At 44.5% G+C, this 19,355-nt stretch overlaps 1 protein-coding gene across 1 annotated transcript in view; it reads right to left on the bottom strand.

Annotated features, from left to right (window-relative positions):
- LOC115081154 (extracellular calcium-sensing receptor-like) overlaps positions 1-19,355 on the bottom strand; it is a 111,471-nt gene that overhangs the window by 18,940 nt on the left and 73,176 nt on the right. Inside the window, exons 2-3 of the mRNA XM_029585660.1 lie at positions 8,732-9,023; positions 7,547-8,386 (exon numbers count right to left, since the gene is read on the bottom strand). Of these exons, the coding sequence (XP_029441520.1) occupies positions 7,547-8,386; positions 8,732-9,023 (1,132 nt within the window). The remainder of the gene's footprint in view (positions 1-7,546; positions 8,387-8,731; positions 9,024-19,355) is intronic.

Genomic DNA, 19,355 nt, shown 5'->3' with positions numbered 1-19,355 from the left:
ATACCCGGAGAACAAGAATAAAAATAGAGGTTAGTATTTGGAGAACACTGAATATGTGAAGACAAAACTGCTTTTCTGTACACCCTCTGACTTAATATCATAGTGATATTAAGTCGGAGGCCCCAAAAAAAAAAAAAATTTAAATGTGCCCGCAGATCAGAAGACGGATGCTCAATTATGCTGGCGTCTGTTTTACGAACCCATGGCTGTCAGTGGGCTCGAGAACTGACGCCAGCAAAATTGAACGTCGGCTGTCAAACCCGCTGACAGCCGCCGCTTCTGTCAAAAAGGAGGCACTAGGGATGCGCTAGTGTCCCTAGTGCCTCCTTTTACCATGGGCCCTCATTTGAATATTTTTTTTTATTAAATCGCGCACCCAGAAGAGTGGCCTGTGTGCGCGTTGGGAGAGCGGGTGCTTGCCCGTTCTCCCATGCTTCTTTCTGTATCGGCCTGCTAGGAAAGTAAGAGCAGAGATAAAACATCAAATCTGAATATATATTATTAGGGTACGTAATCATTTGGTTAACATTCCTGAAAGGCTTGTTTGAATAGCCATGTTTTAATATCCTTTTTAAATATTTTAATGTCTGATTCCAACCTCAGTTCCTGTGGTAGAGAGTTCCACAGTTGGGGACCGGCAATGGAAATAGCCCTTTCCCTTATATTATTTAGATGAGCAATTTTAGGTGAAAGTATGGGCAAAATCCCAGTACCTGCCGATCTTGTTATCCTAGATGGGATATGGAAATGTAATGTTGATTTTAACCATTCTATCTTTTCACTGTAGAGTGTTTTATGAATTAATGTTAGAACTTTATGTTGTGTCCTATATTTAATAGGCAACCAATGAAGGTCCTTTAGGATTGGCGTTATATGATCTGATCTTTTAGTACCTGTTAAAAGTCTAGCTGCTGAGTTCTGCAATAATTGCAATGGTCTAGTAACATTTGCTGGAAGGCCCAAAAACATTGAGTTACAGTAATCTAGTTTTGACAATACAAGAGCTTGCAGAACTGTTCTAAAATCTTTAGGAAATAGAAGAGGTTTCTATTAAATATTTAATTTAAAATATCCATCATGAATGATTGTTTTAATGCATGTTTTCAATGAGAATTCACAGTCTAGGAAGATTAATTGGCTGAGATTCTTAATCATGAAATTTAACTTTAAAAGATCTACCCCTTAAGTAAGAGTCAAACCATTTTAGTGCAGAGTCCTTTATACCTATTTCGTTTAATCTATCTATGAGAATTTTATGGTTGACTGTGTCAAACGCTGATATATATCTAGCATATCTAGCATAATCAGAAAATACGTTTGGCTGTTGTCAGTTCCTCTAAGGATGATATCTTGTAAAGAGGCTAATAGTGTCTCGGGGCTAAAATATTTTCTGAATCCATGTTGTGCCGGGTATAGGGTGTTATGAGTTTCCAGGTAATCTGATAGTTGTTTGTTTATTACCTTCTCTAACATTTTTTATATACAAGGTAAATTAGAAATCGGTCTTAAATTTGACAAATCATGTGAACCATATTGGGGATTTTTAACGATAGGTTTAACTATTGCCGATTTTAGTATTTCTGGAACTGTTGCCTCAGTAATAGATACATTAATTATATCTGCAATCGGTTTGGAGACTATGTTGGTGACTGTTTTTAATATCTTTATTGATAAGTAGTCAATTGGGTGGGTAGCTGGATTCATTTTTTTGATAATACTTTCAACTTCAACAGATGAAATTGTTTCAAGTGAGGTCATATAATCTTTAGGATTGCTTGTCAGTACAATTTGATTAGCATCATTTGGGGAGATGTTTTTTAGAATGTTTAAAGTCTTATCTTTGAAATATTGGGCAATGGTATTACAATTAAAAGAATCGTTGGATGTGGGGATTTCAGTGGGTTTGGTCAGATCTTTTACATAGGAAAACAGTGCTCTTGGGTTATATTGAAAATTATTTATTTTGTTGGGAAAAAATTCTCTTTGCTTTATTGGTGGCTTCATTGTATTTGTGTAAGAATGATTTATAGTTTGTTACTGAGTCAGAGGTAGGAGATGCTCTCCATACTCTTTCAGCTTTTCTCAAGGTTCTTTTTATTGATCTCAACTCAGAAGTGTACCATGGGGAATGTTGTTTTTTAGAAATAGAAATTTCTTTTTTGGTAAGTGGACAGCAGTTATCAGCTACTTCCAACCATGGAGTTCAATTTACTTCCAATTTCTGGAATTCCCTGTGCTGGAAGTTTGGCATTCAGATGGACTTCACCACGGCCTATCACCCCCAGGGCAACAGCCTCGTCAAACGTACAAACCAAACCCTGAAGACCTTTATCTGCTCCTTCATGAACAACTGACAGGATGAATAGGACACCCTTCTCCCCTGAGCCAAGTTTTCTCAGAACTGACATGCCAACTCAGCTATCAGTTCCTCTCCATTCTTTGTTGTATATGAGAGACAGCCTACACCACCACTTCCAATGCCTCTATTGATACCCTCTCCAGCGGCCCAGCTCACTACCCAGGAACTTCAGGGACTATGCAACATACTCAGAAGAGCCTCCAGGAAGCAGCAGAAAAGGCTAAGAAGATGGCCGACAAGCACCGGTGAGCAGCACTTCTCTTTAATCTCAGAGAAGAGTGTGGCTTAGCACCCACCACACCTGCCTTGGGGTACATTCTATGACATTGGCTTTCCACTACATTGGTCCCTTCTCAATCATTGAAAGTATAGGACCAATCACTTATTGACTGCTACTACATCATCTCTCAAGATTAACACCACCTGTCACGTGTCCCTCCTCAAGCTCTTGGTTCTGTCCTGGCCACATCGGAAGCTCCTCGAACCCCAGGATCTGTTGTCAGAGGACCACCAGACCTATCAAGTGAAGGAGATTCTGGATGTAAGGTGTTGTCACAAGAGATGGGATTATCTAATCTCCTGGGAGGGCTTTGGCCCCGACGAAAATACATGGGAAGAAGCCTCCAAAATCCTGGATAAAACGTTGCTTCAACACTTCCATTGCACTCATCCCAAGAAAACCGGACCTTCTGGGAGGGGACGCAAAGGAGGAGGTACTGTTAGGTACCCCAGCTGCAGGCCCATGTGGCTGGTTCCCCTCACCTTAAGGGGCAGAAGGCCCACTCCTGCCCCATCAACAGCTGGCTTCTGTCCCCGACACCGACTTCTGCTCACGTGGCCTGCTCCAGCCCTCACCACGTCTCCTGATGCAGACGATGCCGGTGCTCTCCATGGACCCTCTAGGTACGCGCGCGTGCCATTCACTTTAATTTAAAGGGCCAGTGGCGGGAAAGTTCCCCACAGCCCAGGATGTTGACGTCAGGCAAGACAGGTATAAATACCCTGCCTTGCCATCCTTTCCTCACCTCAGCAACATGTTCTGCTCTGCCTAGAGTGAGAGTTGCTCCATGATCCTGCTCCTGACCCTGATCCTGGCTCTGTGATCCTGCTTCCACTCCTGTTCTTGTTCCAGCTCCTCATCCCCTTGATTTGCTCTTCTGGTTCTTCACTCGGACTTGGATTCTTCTTTGCCTGCTGCCCATCCTGACCACCTGCCTGCTCATCATCTCTCCTCACTAGCTGCATGCCCCGACCTCTGGCCAGTCCCTGGATACTCTTGTCTGCTGCCGGCCCCAACCTCTGGTACATTTTCATTTTGCTTCTGCCTTCGGTCTTTGAGGGATTGTCTTCATTTGGAGACCTGCACCTAAGTCCTGCTGGCCACAGTACCCAAGGGCTCAACCTGCGGGGAACGAGGGCTAGTATAGGTGAAGGTCTAGTTGGGTCTCCACCTGCATCCGCCTCCCGATGAGGACCTATAGGGGCACCAACCTTGTCTTGGAACAGGGGTCCACCTTCCTAACACCTTTGCGTAGAGTCCCAGTCATCTCATATGCCCTGGACAAACTGGGTTCTTTGCAGGTTGTGATGCCTTTTCTCAGATTGTCTAGAAAATGTTCTTGTATGTCTAAAGCTTATGTATAATAACTTCTTCGGATAAACTTTATATTGACATAGGAAAGCTTATCACAACATGCAAAGAAAGAGAGGTGCCTAGAATTTTCTTACAACACAAAGAAAGAAAAATTTTGGAAAATGTAACTGGGTACATTTTCAAAGAGATAGTCAGGATCTCTGCATAGATCTTTGAGTAGATTTGCTGAGTCTGCATAAGTGGATTTCTATTTACCCAAAAGCATGCACAAGTTCTTCACCATATGTATCCTTTTACTGGCATAGTAAAGAGCCATTATATGGAGCATTTTAGAAGCATGTTTGGAAACTCTACATGTATATTTAATTAAAAAAAATAAATATATGGCTTAGCCGGCATGCTGCCAATATACACAGGGGGAGATTTCCAAAGCCCTATGCACATAAATCCGTGAGGAATTATGCGCGTAGGGGGGTTACGCGCCAGGCCTATTTTCAAAAGGCCCGGCGGCGCACATAAAGCCCCAGGACACGTGTAAGTCCCGGGGCCTGAAAAAAGGGGTGGGGCATGGGTGGGGTGTTGGCAGGGCATGGCGGTCTGGGGGCAGTCCGGGGAGGGTAAACCTCCTGGATTTACACGCATATGGCTTTTAAAATCTACCCCTTATAAAATAAAGGTATGGGGGGTTTTAGGTAGGGCTGTGGGCGGGTTAGCTAGGGGAAGGGAGGGGAAGGTTGGTGGGGCGGAAGGAAAGTTCCCTCTGAGGCCGCTTCGATTTCGGAGCGACCTCGGAGGGAACGGGGAAAGCCATTGGGGCTCCCCTAGGGCTCGGAGCGCGCAAGGTGCACTAGTGTGCACCCCCTTGCGCGCGCCGACCCCGGATTTTATAACATGTGTGCAGCTGCACGCGCATGTTATAAAATCGGGTGTACATTTGTGCACACCGTGTTGAGCACACAAATGTACGCCAGTGTGTACGTCTTAAAATCCAGCCCACACATTTTAGGGATCAGCTGACTCTATATAACCCTGATAAAACTCTCCATTCATCATCCCATCCACATCCAAGGTCATGCTAACCAGAACTAATAACAGGGCCATCTACTGCCTGGGTCCCAAACTGTACTAAACTAGTGGAAAGGACATGAGCACCAGCGAGGACTACCTGGACTAAAATAAAAACTGCAACACCTGGCTTTTCTGAACAGCTTTCCCAATATTTAAAAAATGAGTGACTCCTCCCTTCCACATTACCACACAGGGCAGAACCATACCTGGGAGCTTTTCATTTCAACTGATCCTGAGATGAATGTGGAATAGAAAGGGAAGAGTATATGATGGTGCTTGCTGTAGCATGTGCACAAATTTTATTTCATCCATACGCACACTAACATGCTGACATATTCTCTCTCTCATTCCTTCTTTTACACACATAAATGAGCACTCTCACACACATGCTCATTCTTTTCATTCTCTCACACACACAGCTTCTTGCACATGATCACTCATTCTCTTTTCCCATTCTGAACCCATGAGGGAAATCAGCGTCCTCTCCTGGCGGCACACAGATCTCCTTCTGCTTCTTCTGTGTGGTGTGAGTGTGTATGATGGGGGGGGGAACAGATCTCCTTCTGCATTTTCCACTCCAAGGGGGCTGATGATTCTCTTTCACTTTCCTTCCCCATATAAGGCCCACCCTGGTCCTGTTTCTTCTTCCCCTGTGCAGGGGCCAATAGTTCTTTTTCACTTTTTGTCTCCCACATGGGGTCCTGGCTGATCAGGTTTCTTCTTCCGTTTGAGGGTTGATGCTATTCCTTTTTTCAGCCATATGGCCTGAGTCCTACACTCCACCTCTTCTCCCTGCAAGGGCCTGGTAACTTTCAATTCTGGGGCCTGCAGTCTCCTGGCCAAATCCAGAGAGTTCCCAGGAATAGACAGAACACCTACCCTATGCACCTATCTCTTACCTATTCTTGTGTTGATATTTAATGCATATTCCCCACCTATTTATGGAGGCACCATATGTATTTGATCCTTGCTGTATACCTGGTTAGATTTATATACTCTGTTTCAACCTATATATGACTACTGTCATGTCTGATTATATTTATTTATTTTTAAAAATATATGCACTGCCTATGTATCGCAAGATATGGTGCTATGCTTCATCATTAGGAACCTTCCAGCAAAGGGAGGTTCAAGGGAGGTGTGAAGGAGATAGAGAGTGAAAGCTGGGTCCTTCCCTAAAGGTGATAGATTTTAGAAGTTATATATAAGATGGTTCCATGTCTCATGGGGGGGAGTTATTAAGAGGATTTCTGAAGTATTAGAACCTGAATCTGTTTCTGAGGAGATCAGAGATATTGCGTGGAGATATTAGAGTACAAGTGTCGCTCCCTCGTATGAGCTAAAGAGTAAAGACCTACTGGAAGGAGGAACCCAAAATACATCATCTTCCATCTCAGTGAGTTGTGTGGTGAATGAGGAGAAGTTTTCTCTTCTTCACTGGGGCCTAAAAAAAGAGGGAAAACTCTTCATTTGGACTTTACTCAAGTTACGTGAGAAACTGAGTAACTGATTTTCACTTTTGAACTCTCTCATGAATTGTGGACTCTTCATTGCTTACATTTTCAATATTTTGTCCTTTTGCAATAAATTCTTTCCTCTATGGAATGCCAAGTTGTGTGGACCACATTTTTTAAATTCCTTGGAAATCAAAAGGTTATCTTGCACCCCACAGCATGAATCCATGCACTTTTCCAGAGGCTAAAATAGTCGGAGGGGGGGGGAATAGGGGATTTTAAGTATATATGTGGCAAATTGAAAAGATCATATGAGAATTATTTTATACATGCTGTAAACTGCACAGAGCACCAGTTTGACATGGCAGTATATAAAAACATTAATTATTAATATTAATAATTTTTTAATTCATTTAAGAATTCACACAAATTTTTAGCCACTTAGCATATCAAAAAGAAATGTTTTATTCATATAGGGGTAGCTTTTAAAAGGATGCGTGCGGGCGACATGTGTGCATGCTACCCTGCAGGCGCGCACAAGTTGTAAAATCAGGGATCAGCGCTTGCAATTTTCTACATTCCATGGATGATCAAGACTGGATCTGCAAAGTGATTAATACATTTTAAAAAATAGATAATAAATAATTATTCATTAATGTATACAAGTAGCTGTTGTTTTAAGACCAGTCAAGTTTCTGTAGGCTGAAAAGTCTATAGTACACATTCTTCTGCAGTTAGGTGCCCTTTTAAAATTTTACAATATACTGCATGCATTTCACTGAAATTTAGTGAACTCTACAGGTCATCCATACTTATAATCATATATCTTAAATTATTTTTCCTTGTTTTTTGTAACTTCCTCACATCCTAAATATTGTTACAATGTTTTTATTTGTTAAGTTTCTTATTATTTTTGATGTTGAATTGGGAAATGTTCTACCATGTTACTCTCTGCAGTTATTCACATTGTTAATTGTAAACCGGGTTGATGTGATTCATATCATGAAACTCGGTATAATAAAAATAATAAATAAATAAATAAATAAATAATAAATAAAAATTGGCCAATACCTGCCAAGGCTCAAATTGTTTGATGTCACCACATGTCCCATTGAAGAAAGGTCCTTTTCCAGGTTCACAGGCATACATGGCATGTAGGGCATGGGCTACCATGTACACAGCAATATAATTGTTATAAACGGACTTTAGGCTTGGTATATCAGAGAAACTGATATTAAGGGTCCTCAAGTCTTCCTTCCCTGTGCAGAGTTTCCTTTCTCTGCTTAGTTCTTGAAGAGTGGCCTGGTCCATGTTGTGGTCAGCCCACCTGCAGCCAAAGGCTTCTTCCCAAAATTGCCTAACAAAGATATCTTCTGTTGTTCTGAGAGGATGAAGATTATAAAGGTACTCTTTGAAGCTTGGAATGTTGCCTGCAGGAACAGAGATACCAATTGTTCCTTTCAGAATTTTAAAGAAATCCTTTTCATTAAATAATGGAAAAGGTGCCCAGCCATCTGAAGCAATCCAGACTTTCCCAGATATGTCACTCTTTGCAATTGCCAGCATCACCGGATAGAGATTATCAGCAGAGGAAAAGACCACAATGACCCTGGCTGTCATCTTCTTCACCACCTCCACAATGCGCTGAATCTTCTCTTGAGAGTAAAACAAGGGGATGATTTCATAGAAGGCTACGCACACCCCAGCCTTGACCAGCTCTTCTTTTAACATCTGACTCCCAATCAGTCCATAGTCATTGTTCTCAGCGAGGATTCCAATCCATGTCCAACCAAAGAAGGTGATCAACCGGGCGATGACCAGAGACTGCAAATCATCACTTGGAACAGTGCGGAGGAAAGAGGGAAATAGAGTTTTATCACTAAGAGTGGCTACAGTTGAGGCATAGCTGATCTAGAAGAAATTCGCCAACAAAATTAGTTAGTTTTTCTGATCCTTGATCCCATTTCAGAGAGTGATAAAATATACTATTTTTTCTCTTTTCTTACAGGATATTTCATGACACACTAAACTTTTTCCTGCCTTTAACCATGTCTTTTAAATGAAATCTAAAAGAACTTTTTTACATCCACCCATCCATTCTCATTCTTGACAGTAAGAGATAGCAACCATAATTACTTCCCATACATTCACATCTTCAGTCTGTTTTTTGAAGGATAGCAAATAATGCATTGACATTGTCTTTATAATTAGCCAGATCATCATCATAATTCAGAATTTCTTATAACTGATCCATACCTGTGTCTGTTTATAGACTCCAAGAAGCTGAGCTATGGTTATGGACATCCGAGACTGATTATCTCCAATCACTGCTGCTAATGGAGATGTCCCTCTGCAGGCATAATTCGGAATGGGGTCTTTGTTTCCGGTGAGTTGCCACATTGTACCTTGCAGGGACCTGGATGGGGCATTGCAGGAGTCGTATATCCAGAGCCCCAAGGTGATGGTGGGCAGTAGGTAGCTGTTTTTGTTAATTTCTTTCAAAGCAAATGCCATGACATTCACATGTTGATAAAATCTTAATTGCAGTCTAAGATATAACAAAACATATCCACAGAAGATAAGCAAATGTACACTGAGGAGTGAATTTTCAAAGGAGTTAAACAAAGAAAAAGTAGCATATATGAAAGTGTGTGAAACCTTTTGAAAATTCAGATCTATGCAGTGAATTTTCAAAGGAGATACAAGGGTAAAAGTAGCTATTTGTACCAGCCTTTTATATGCATACATCCTTTTTAAAATTATATCCATAGGATTCTTTTTCAATAAGTCACTCAGGCCTGGATTTATCAAAATGCGATAAGTATCGCATGCAATAGCAAAAGGGGTGTGGTTTATGCTAATAGACAGTTTATCACAATTTGCACTAATTCCTCTGTGAAGAGCTAAATTAGCACAAATTGTGATAATGTTTTCAGACTTTGCAATAAGTTCCAGAACTGTTGTATTTCCTGCATACAGGAATACATCTTAGGAATGTAAACTTGTTTAACATAATTAAGGGAAAATGATGCAGACATTAGTCCTGCAGCTGGATGGGGGCTATCCAGTCTGGCAGCCTCTTTGCTTCTCAGGCATATCAAAGTCACCAGTAAAAAGATCATCACCTTGGTGTGGCAGAAATGCATCCTTTAGCTAGGATCTCTTCTCCACATGATGAGATATCCTCTCACATTGAGGATGTGACTCTATAGGTGATGGCAGAGGTAAGAAGGATTGGGACTGCCATTATTATTGGAGAATCAATCATTAGGAATGTAGCTAGATGGTTGCTGGTAGGCATGAAGATCACTTGGTAATTTACTTGACACATGAGTTCTGCTACCTTAACACCAGGCATCTAGAAATTATTTTAGGGAGTGTTGGGTAGGCACCAAGTTGTCATAGTATGTGTGGATACCAAAGAAAGAGGAAGGTGCAGAAAAGTGGTTTTGAAAGCATAACTAATGCTTTAAGGAACAAGATTAAAATCCAGAACCTCCAGGCAATTATTCTCAGAATTATTCCAGCTACCCACAAGAACCCCAGAGGCAGGAAGATCTCCAAAGTCTCAAAGTGTGGATGAGTGGATGGTGCAAAGAATAGTGTTTTAGATTTGTTAGCAACTGGGGAAGATGTATTCTTGGCTTTCTGAATCATCTCTGATACTGGAGGCACATGTCCTAGATGCTCACAGTTTTAGAGTTATTTTTAAGCATTAAGAATTCATCTGTCATGTGAGTCAAATTATTTTTTATTGCAGACAAAGGCACTATAGTTGTTACACTGAATATTGAATAAAGCAAAATTGCTTACCTTGTAATAGGTGTTATCCCAGGACAGCAGGATGTAGTCCTCACATATGGGTGACATCGGTAATGGAGCCCTATGTACGGAAAAACTTCTTTAAAAGTTTCTATGAAACTTTTGAATGGCACCGGAGTGCCTACTGAGCATGCCCAGCATGCCATGATATTCCCTGCCACAGGGGTCTCCCTTCAGTCTTGTTTTGTAGCAATAAGCGTTAGCCAAAAATAAAATAATAAAACGTAACGGACCCAACTCCGTGGGGTGGCGGGTGGGTTTCGTGAGGACTACATCCTGCTGTCCTGGGATAACACCTATTACAAGGTAAGCAATTTTGCTTTATCCCAGGACAAGCAGGATGCTAGTCCTCACATATGGGTGATTAGCAAGCTAGAGGCTGAGTCATTTTGTGCTGAAGCAACAGTGAGGTATTGTTGATGAAATGAGTCAGCCGAAGATCACAGCAGGTTTGATGTAGAAGGAGTTGGGATTACACTGGAAACAAGTTCTTTAAGACGGATTGTCCATAGGCTGAATCTTGTCTTCCTTCTTTGTCTAAACAGTAGTGAGCTGCAAAGGTGTGAAGAGAACTCCATGTTGCTGCTTTACAAATGTCCAGAATAGGTACAGAGCGAAGGTGTGCTACTGAAGTTGACATTGCTCTGACTGAGTGTGCTTTTACTCGCCCTTGAAGAATAAGGCCTGCTTTTTCATAACAAAATTGTATGCAATCTGCTAACCAGTTGGACAGAGTATGCTTACCCACTGCTTTACCTGGTTTGTTTGGATCATAGGATACAAACAGCTGACTGGATTTTCTTTGGGCTGTAGTGCGGTTTAAATAGAAGGACAACGCACGCTTACAGTCCAAAGTGTGTAAGGCTCTTTCTCCCTGGTGAGAGTGAGGCCTAGGAAAGAATGTAGGTAAAACTATTGATTGGTTCAAGTGAAATTCCGTGACAACTTTAGGAAGGAATTTTGGATGTGTCCGGAGGACTACCCTGTCATGTAGGAACTTTGTAAAAGGTTCGTATGTGACTAGTGCTTGTAATTCACTGACCCTTCTGGCTGATGTAATGGATATGAGAAAGCAAATGTTGCTTACCTGATGTAACAGGTGTTCTCACAGGACAGCAGGATGTTAGTCCTCACAAATGGATGGTAGTCCTCACAAATGGGTGACATCGAGGATGGAGCCCTGTACGGAAAACTTTTCTGTCAAAGTTTCAACAAGCTTTGACTGACACTGGCACACTGGGTGCACTGAGCATGCCCAGCCTGCAATTATCCCTGTGAGCCACAGGTGTCTCCCTCAGTCTCGTCTTATAGCTAAAAAGCGCAAGCGAAACTAAAATAAAAGTATACAGACCCAACTCCGCGGGGTGGCGGGCGGGTTTCGTGAGGACTAACATCCTGCTGTCCTGTGAGAACACCTGTTACATCAGGTAAGCAACATTTGCTTTCTCACAGGACAAGCAGGATGGTAGTCCTCACAAATGGGTGAGTACCGAGCTGAGGATGCCCGGGAATGCACCAGATACACCGCAGATGCGCAAAGGCGTAACGACTGAGGTGGAAATGGGAACGGAGGGCATCCGCAACACCATAATGGGTTCGTGGAAGGATGTTGGGTAGTGAATTGAAAAAAGTAAGAGTAGGCGGACTGGCCAAACATGGAGCATGCCGGCTAGTCAAATGTAAGCAATAATAGGCTGCGAAGGTATGGAGAGGACTCCAGGCTGCAACCTGATAAAAAGTACAAGCAGCAGTAACCAAAGGGAAGCTGTTAAGGCTAAGACGGACACAACAGTATGTGGATACCCACAGTGTTGTAGTGAAATGTCTGCTTGTTGGTAGGAAAGGAAATATAGACCACTTAATCAGAAGGATTAGGTCTGTGTGGCCACTGGAAGTAGCAGCTTGACCCTTGCATGAAGGAAAGAGTCAAGTGGAATTCACATGGAATGCAGTGCAATGTAGATAGAATGTAAGCGCAGCATTACTGTCCAGGAATGTGGAAAACCCAGTCTCTCCCTAGGGTGAGAGAGAGAGGTTAGGAAAAATTAATAGAGTATTTCCTGAGGAAAGGAGATACAACATCTACCTGAAAAGGATAGAAAGTTGAATGCATAGAACTACTCAGTGGCAGAGGAACGGAGTCAGGTGAGTATGGAAAGAGTGCATAACTCACGGACCCTGCTGGCAGGAATGACATTAAGAGGGAAAGAAGTTCCCTTGCCAAACTGTGGAAGAGAGGAATGGAAAGGCTCAAACGTAGAATGTATGAGACTTATAAGGAGAATATATATGTTCATTCCGTGATTAGAGAAATAGAGGCGGCTTGATCAGTGGATAATCCATGGTAAGCCGACTCAGAGAGGATTACCGAAAACGGGAACCCAACTCCCAAAACGATACACCTCCTAAGAGAAAGGTGTATCTATGTGGAGGATGTCTGGAGAACAGAATCCGAGGGAGTAAGAAAAAATGGTGGAAAAGTAAAAGGGGTAATACCTCTTTTTTTTTTTTTTTTTTTAGCGTCAGGAGGTAAAGCCTGCCATATTAAACGGCAAGATTTATGTTTAGAAGGTTTTGTGACGCTACCAGAACCTAAGAACATCAGTAAGTCTATGATTTGGGACTGACTGGTGAGGGAATAAAAGGTTACTGATATGATGGATTGAGAAGTATGGGAAGCATACTGACCTCAGTCAGGGAGTGGGGAAAAGAATACTGAACCCCATCCCAGTTCAACATTAGAAGAATGCTGGCTACGAGAGGCAGCAGAAGAGATATATTGAAGAGGCCTTTGATGGAAGAAAAGGCATCTAAGGGAACGCATAGGAAACATGTGTAGGGAGCAGAACCTGTGCATCGTATGGAATGATGCAGACGCAGAGGAAAGTTTAGTTAAACTCAGCGTTAAAAGATTTGCCCTGTACACATGTAATTGAGACCATTCGAGAGGATAGAACCTACGTGGAGAAGGTCAGATAGAGCGTTCATTAAATCTCTTAGATATGTGGCCCAAGGACGCATGAAGTGAACAAGGGCCAAGGGTAGAGCTGCGCAGCTGTCTAGCAGAGCAGCTAAGAGGTTGTGCGTGCTTATGAGTTGGAAAGCACATTGCCCCTATGCTGTCTGTCTGTATGCACAAAGAATTGTTGCAAAAGCAGTATTGGAAGGCATAAGGGCATAACTCATGGGTGCAACGTCCAGGAAGTTTATGAGAAACTATGCTGGAGTGCAATAGATGCATAATGGGTTGACAGCTTTCAGGAGAAACTTTATAACCCTAAGGAATTGCGAGCATGAGTCGAAGGAGACTAGGTCCTAGTTCGAACTGGGATAAGAATCAGGGACGAAAGCAATGAAACCACTTAGGTCCATTGAGTATAGAATGTCACTGAATATAACCCATAGCAGTTTTGAATTATGAGAAAAATGCATAGTGGGAAGAAACCCCATAGCCCAACCATGAAAAGTTGAAAGGTTGAGGTTATGGAAAATATGCGCAGGGACATATAACAATGTATCAGAATGTCTGTGCGCATGCTGGACAAGAGGGTCTTAAGACTGTGGTGTCCAGAAGTGTTACAGAAGGGATTTATGGCAGTGACAGTAATCCCAGTTAGTAAATGTATAGTGAGTCCTGAAAAAAGTGAGAGCTCCTTGCATGTACTGAAAGGAAAATGAATGATGTTACACTCCGCAGAGAAAACAGCATTCACCAACAGTGATGCAAGAGACAGTTCACTTACCGAAGCTGGTGCCGGCGGCAGAGCTTGGGGTTGTAATGTTGACTCACCATAAAGCACATAGAAACATTAAAATAATGTACTTACTGCAGTATGGAGTGATGGTAACCAAAGATACCATTGTACCTGTGACGTCTAAAGAAAGTTGGATTTTCTTAGGTCCAGGATGTGCGGAGAGTAACTATTTTCTGTTAAAAGAAAGAATAGTGCAATTAAAACTCCCCAACCCCCCTCCCTTCTCCCCTCTGCACTTCGTAGCGCCTGGGGGAGTGTACCGGGACTTTGGTACAAGGTGGGGTGGCCGCTCTGATATCTGACCAGATGGGAGACCAGGAGGTGTCCCAATGGAGGATATCATGTAGGCTCCTGCAGGTGTGTGAGCGGTAAGTGGTACCCGCATTTCTGTATGCTGTACAAGGAGACACTGAGACCTGTGGCCAGGCCTCAGGGTGGACTTGTACATGGGGCAATGGTTGCTGAATCTCATGTTTAGCAGATCAGCCAATGCAGCTGGACCTTGGTTGGGAGGGAACCAAGAGTCAGAGCATTGGTCGGCACAGGGACTTGTTACTGACAAGAGAAGAAGCCCTGCTGCAATCCCAAGAAGATAGAGGGGTTCTCCTGATATTGTGGCTAACATAGCTAACATAGTGATATGTGACACTAATACAGTTCTAAAAGGCACATGACCCAGAACTTTTCGAACCACGGTCCGAATGGGAGAACACAACTCTATGGGAATGCCGCCGAAGCGGGTACTTACCATCCGACGTGGATCGCCGCAAGACGAGCCGGTGAAGATTGTTGACCCCGACGGTCTCCGGAGTCCTCGAGGGTAAGGCCGGGGACGTAAACGTCCATCTCGCTCTGAAACCCGGTATGGTGGCACAGGTACAGAGGAGACAGGCCAGGCGTGAGTGGCGTTTAGACTGCTAAGTGTAACAGATGGCCATAGTCCCACACCACTTGACGGTGGGGCACGCCAGGAACAGAGGAGCCCTAACGGAACTCATGTTCCCTTCCCTCGTCACAGCGGCTCGATGTGTCGTGACGCCAATGCAGAAGCTGTCGGACCTGGATCCGGAAGTTCTGGATCACCAAGGACTGCCAAAACTGTAGGAACAGTGCTGATGGCAGTGGTGATGTCGCTCTGCCCGAGCGTTGTCCAGCCTGGAGAAGGATGGCACCGATGTGCTGGATGGCGTCAGCGGCGGACGATCACGATGTCGGCGATGATGGGTGCCACGGTGCTCGGCCCGGTCTTTCCCCAGCGCCGAGATGGAAGCCCTCGTCGTCCTGGAAGGCGATTGATGACGAACTGTCAGCATGCCTGCTCTGCTCCTGACACAATGGAGTGTCTTAAGCTAATACGGGGCTTAAAAAAGAACCCAAAGCGTGGAGCAATGTGAGGAGGCGAGGGTATTATGTGGCGGTGCTATGTCGGTATTGACGATATTGAAGGCAACCTAAGGGGCTTCGAGGATATCATCAAAATGGGTATGAAAAATCGTCGATGACTGGCCAGGAGAATGATGACAGTGACGGGCACTGACAGCAGTGGCATAGGTATCTTTGAAACGATGTGGAATCGAATAATCGAAAAACATTGCCGTTATTGAAAAAGATACCGGCATCGACTGAGTCGAAGTCGAATCAATAGGGCGTCAAGGACACCGAAGGAAAACGGAGGTGTCGAGGGCATCGATGCATGGAGGCGGGCATTTATGCCGTTTGTGGCATGGCCACGGGCATCAACCATAGGGCCACAGACGTTGACGGTATCGATTTGGACAGACTCAGATTTCCAAGTGTACATGGCATCGGTGCCCCAGACACGTGTGTCGGTGGCATCGATATGGACACGTATGGAATCGATGGCATGGATCTCCCAGTCGATGAATTCCATCCCGGCATCAACGCCAGTCCTGGAATCGGCATGGGCATCGATGCCAGCCATAAGGCTGGCATTGGCATCAACGCCCATCCACGGAATCGAGCTGGCATGGATACCCACCGATGGGACCCACCTGGGCATCGAATTTCACCGATGGGAGCAGCCTGGCATCGACTGCCCTCGATGGATGCATTCTAACATAGATGCCCATGGATGAAACACCTGGGCATCGGTGTCCATCGATGCAAAAGGACCCGGCACCGATGCCATCGACGGACGGCCATCCGGCACCAATGCCATCGACGGACAAGCCATCCGGCACCGATGTCCATCGATGGGGACCATCCGGCACCGATGTCCACCGATGGGGACCATCCGGCATCGATGCCCACCGACGAATCGATGTGGCACCGATGCCCACCGATGGAAAAGGGCTGGACATCGGTGGGGAGGATGGGGCATCGATGGCATCCCCAAAAGGGGGGGTGGCATCGATGAAGTGACCCTGGGATCGTTAAAAAGTGTCTCGGGCAGCGGTGGCGGCGACCCGAGTATGCATGGCAGTGACTAACAGCGTGTGCGTCAATGGCATGCATCCGGGTAGGGACGGCACCGAGGAAGCCCAAGGAAAAAAACAGTGCGTAGGAGGAAAAAGCCTGGTAGCACTGAAAAGCAAAAAACATGGATAAAGGCATCAGGGCACCGTGGGGGGAGGGGCGCTGATGACATATAAAAGCCCAGGGCGGTTTAGGAGGGTCCCGGTGTAGCGATAGGGTATCGACTGCGTGAGGGTACCAGGGAACGAAGGACTTGAAGCTACAGAAGTCCTAAAGTTAAGGAAAAAATCCCTACCCCACTAGCATAAGCAAGCAGAGTGTCACAGAGATACTCGCAAGCTGTTTAAAGCTAACTGAAAAATGGGGGAAGGGAAGGCTTCAGTCAGTTAACAGCCTTAAGATAGTGACAGGAACCGACCGAAAAATAAGAATTAGTACTCACCGAGCGTCGTAAAAACGTACGCGGAGGGAGACCTGTGCAGGGAAAAGTGTTTTTTGAAGTGAAAAGTTAAGTGTTTCCATGAGGTAATTAGTTAAAAAATCCTCACAGAGCTCCAACCGCTATGCTGACTGCAGAGCGGAAAAAAGAAGACTGAGGGAGACACCTGTGGCTCACAGGGATAATTGCAGGCTGGGCATGCTCAGTGCACCCAGTGTGCCAGTGTCAGTCAAAGCTTGTTGAAACTTTGACAGAAAAGTTTTCCGTACAGGGCTCCATCCTCGATGTCACCCATTTGTGAGGACTACCATCCATTTGTGAGGACTACCATCCTGCTTGTCCTGTGAGAAATACCGTTTTCCAAGTTAGGTATTTAAGGTCACAAGTATTTATGGGTTCAAAAGGAGAACGCATAAGTCTAGTTAGTACTACGTTCAGATCCCATTGTATGCTTGGGGAATGAACTGGAGGTTTAATGTGAGTTAGGCCTCTCATGAATTTACTGACGAGAGGCTGTGTGGAGATAGGAGCATCTTCCAGCTTATTATGGTAAGCTGAGATTGCACTTAAGTGTACCCTTACAGATGATGTCTTGAGACCAGAGTCTGAGAGATGGTAAAGGTAATCTAGTAGCGAGGTAGTGGGGCAAGTGAAAGGATCTAAATCTTTCTGAGTGCACCACAGCGTAAACCGTTTCCATTTGTAGGAATAATTCTTTCTCGTGGAAGGTTTACGTGCCGCTATAAGTACTTGAGATATAGAGGATGGAAGGTTGAGAGGCTGTAAGATCAAGCTTTCAACATCCATGCTGTCAGGGACAGGGATTGAAGGTTGGGATGGCGCAACTGACCCTGTTCCTGAGTTATGAGATTGGGAGCTACTCCCAGGTGAATGGGATCCCTGACTGAGAGATCTAGCAGTGTGGGGAACCATACTTGTCGAGGCCAATATGGGGCTATGAGTATCATTGTACCCTTGTCCTGTTGTAGCTTCACTAGAGTCTTGGTTATGAGTGGTATCGGAGGATACGCGTATAACAGGCCTGAATTCCAATGGCGAGCAAAGGCGTCCCTTGGTAGGCTGTTGGACTGCCAGAGGAGAGAGCAGTAATTGTTCACTTTGTAGTTCAGATGGGATGCAAAGAGATCTATTGTTGGTTGACCCCAGCGTTGGAAGATCTTGGATGCTATTGCTGGATCCAAGGACCATTCTTGCGGTTGGAACTGACGACTGAGGCGATCTGCTACTGTGTTGTGGATGCCTGCTAGGTAGGTGGCCCTTAGAAGAATTGAGTGTGCTAGGGCCCAGTCCCAAATCTGTGCTGCTTCTTGACAAAGGAGATAAGAACCTGTCCCTCCTTGTTTGTTGATGTACCACATGGCTACTGTGTTGTCCGTTTGGATCAGAACAGTTTTGTGTGATAGGCAGTCCTTGAACGCATGCAGCGCATAGCGTATAGCTCGAAGCTCCAGGAAGTTTATTTGAAAAGAGGCTTCGAGCTTTGTCCACTTGCCCTGTGTCTTTAGAGGACCAATGTGTGCTCCCCACCCTAAGGTGGATGCATCTGTAGTCAAAGTCACTTGTGGAACTGGTTGCTGGAAAGGTAGGCCTTTGAGCAGGTTGTTCATTGATGTCCACCAGAGGAGAGCAGATTTGAGCTCTGGTGTGATGTGAATAGGAGTGGACATTGGTTGAGTGGCTTGTATCCACTGTGCTTTGAGTGTCCATTGTAGTAGTCGCATGGTCAATCTGGCCATGGGAGTGACATGAACTGTGGAAGCCATGTGCCCTAGAAGAATGAGGCACTGGTGAGCTGTTACCTGGAATTGGTTGCGAAGATTGTGAGCTAACAGCACAAGTGTTTGAGCACGGTCTTTTGGAAGAAAAGCTGTCGCTACTGTAGTGTTTAGTTCTGCACCTATGAACTGTATTAGATGAGTTGGTGACAGATGGGATTTCTGGTAGTTGATGAGAAATCCCAAGGAATGAAGCACTTGGATGGTGAGCTTGAGAGAAGTGAGAGCTCCTTCTTTTGATTGACTTTTGATGAGCCAATCGTCCAGGTAAGGGAACACATGCACTCTGTGCTTGTGGAGGTGTGCCACTGCTGCAGCCATGCACTTTGTGAATACTCGTGGAGCTGATGCAAGGCCGAATGGTAGCACTCTGTATTGAAAATGCTGATCCAGTACCCGAAAGCGCAGGTACTGGCGATGAGGAGGAAAAATGGGAATGTGAGCGTATGCATCCTGAAGATCCAGAGAGCAGAGCCAATCTCCCCTTTGAAGAAGAGGCAGAATGGTGCCTAGGGATACCATTCTGAATTTTTCTTTCCTGAGAAATTTGTTGAGATTTCTGAGGTCTAGAATGGGACGAAGGCCTCCTGTTTTCTTTGGAATGAGGAAATATCTGGAGTAGAATCCTCTGC

Source organism: Rhinatrema bivittatum, chromosome 19 (assembly GCF_901001135.1).
Source record: "Rhinatrema bivittatum chromosome 19, aRhiBiv1.1, whole genome shotgun sequence".
In the NCBI taxonomy this organism is placed as follows: domain Eukaryota; kingdom Metazoa; phylum Chordata; class Amphibia; order Gymnophiona; family Rhinatrematidae; genus Rhinatrema; species Rhinatrema bivittatum.
This window is presented reverse-complemented; position numbering and strand designations above follow the sequence as displayed.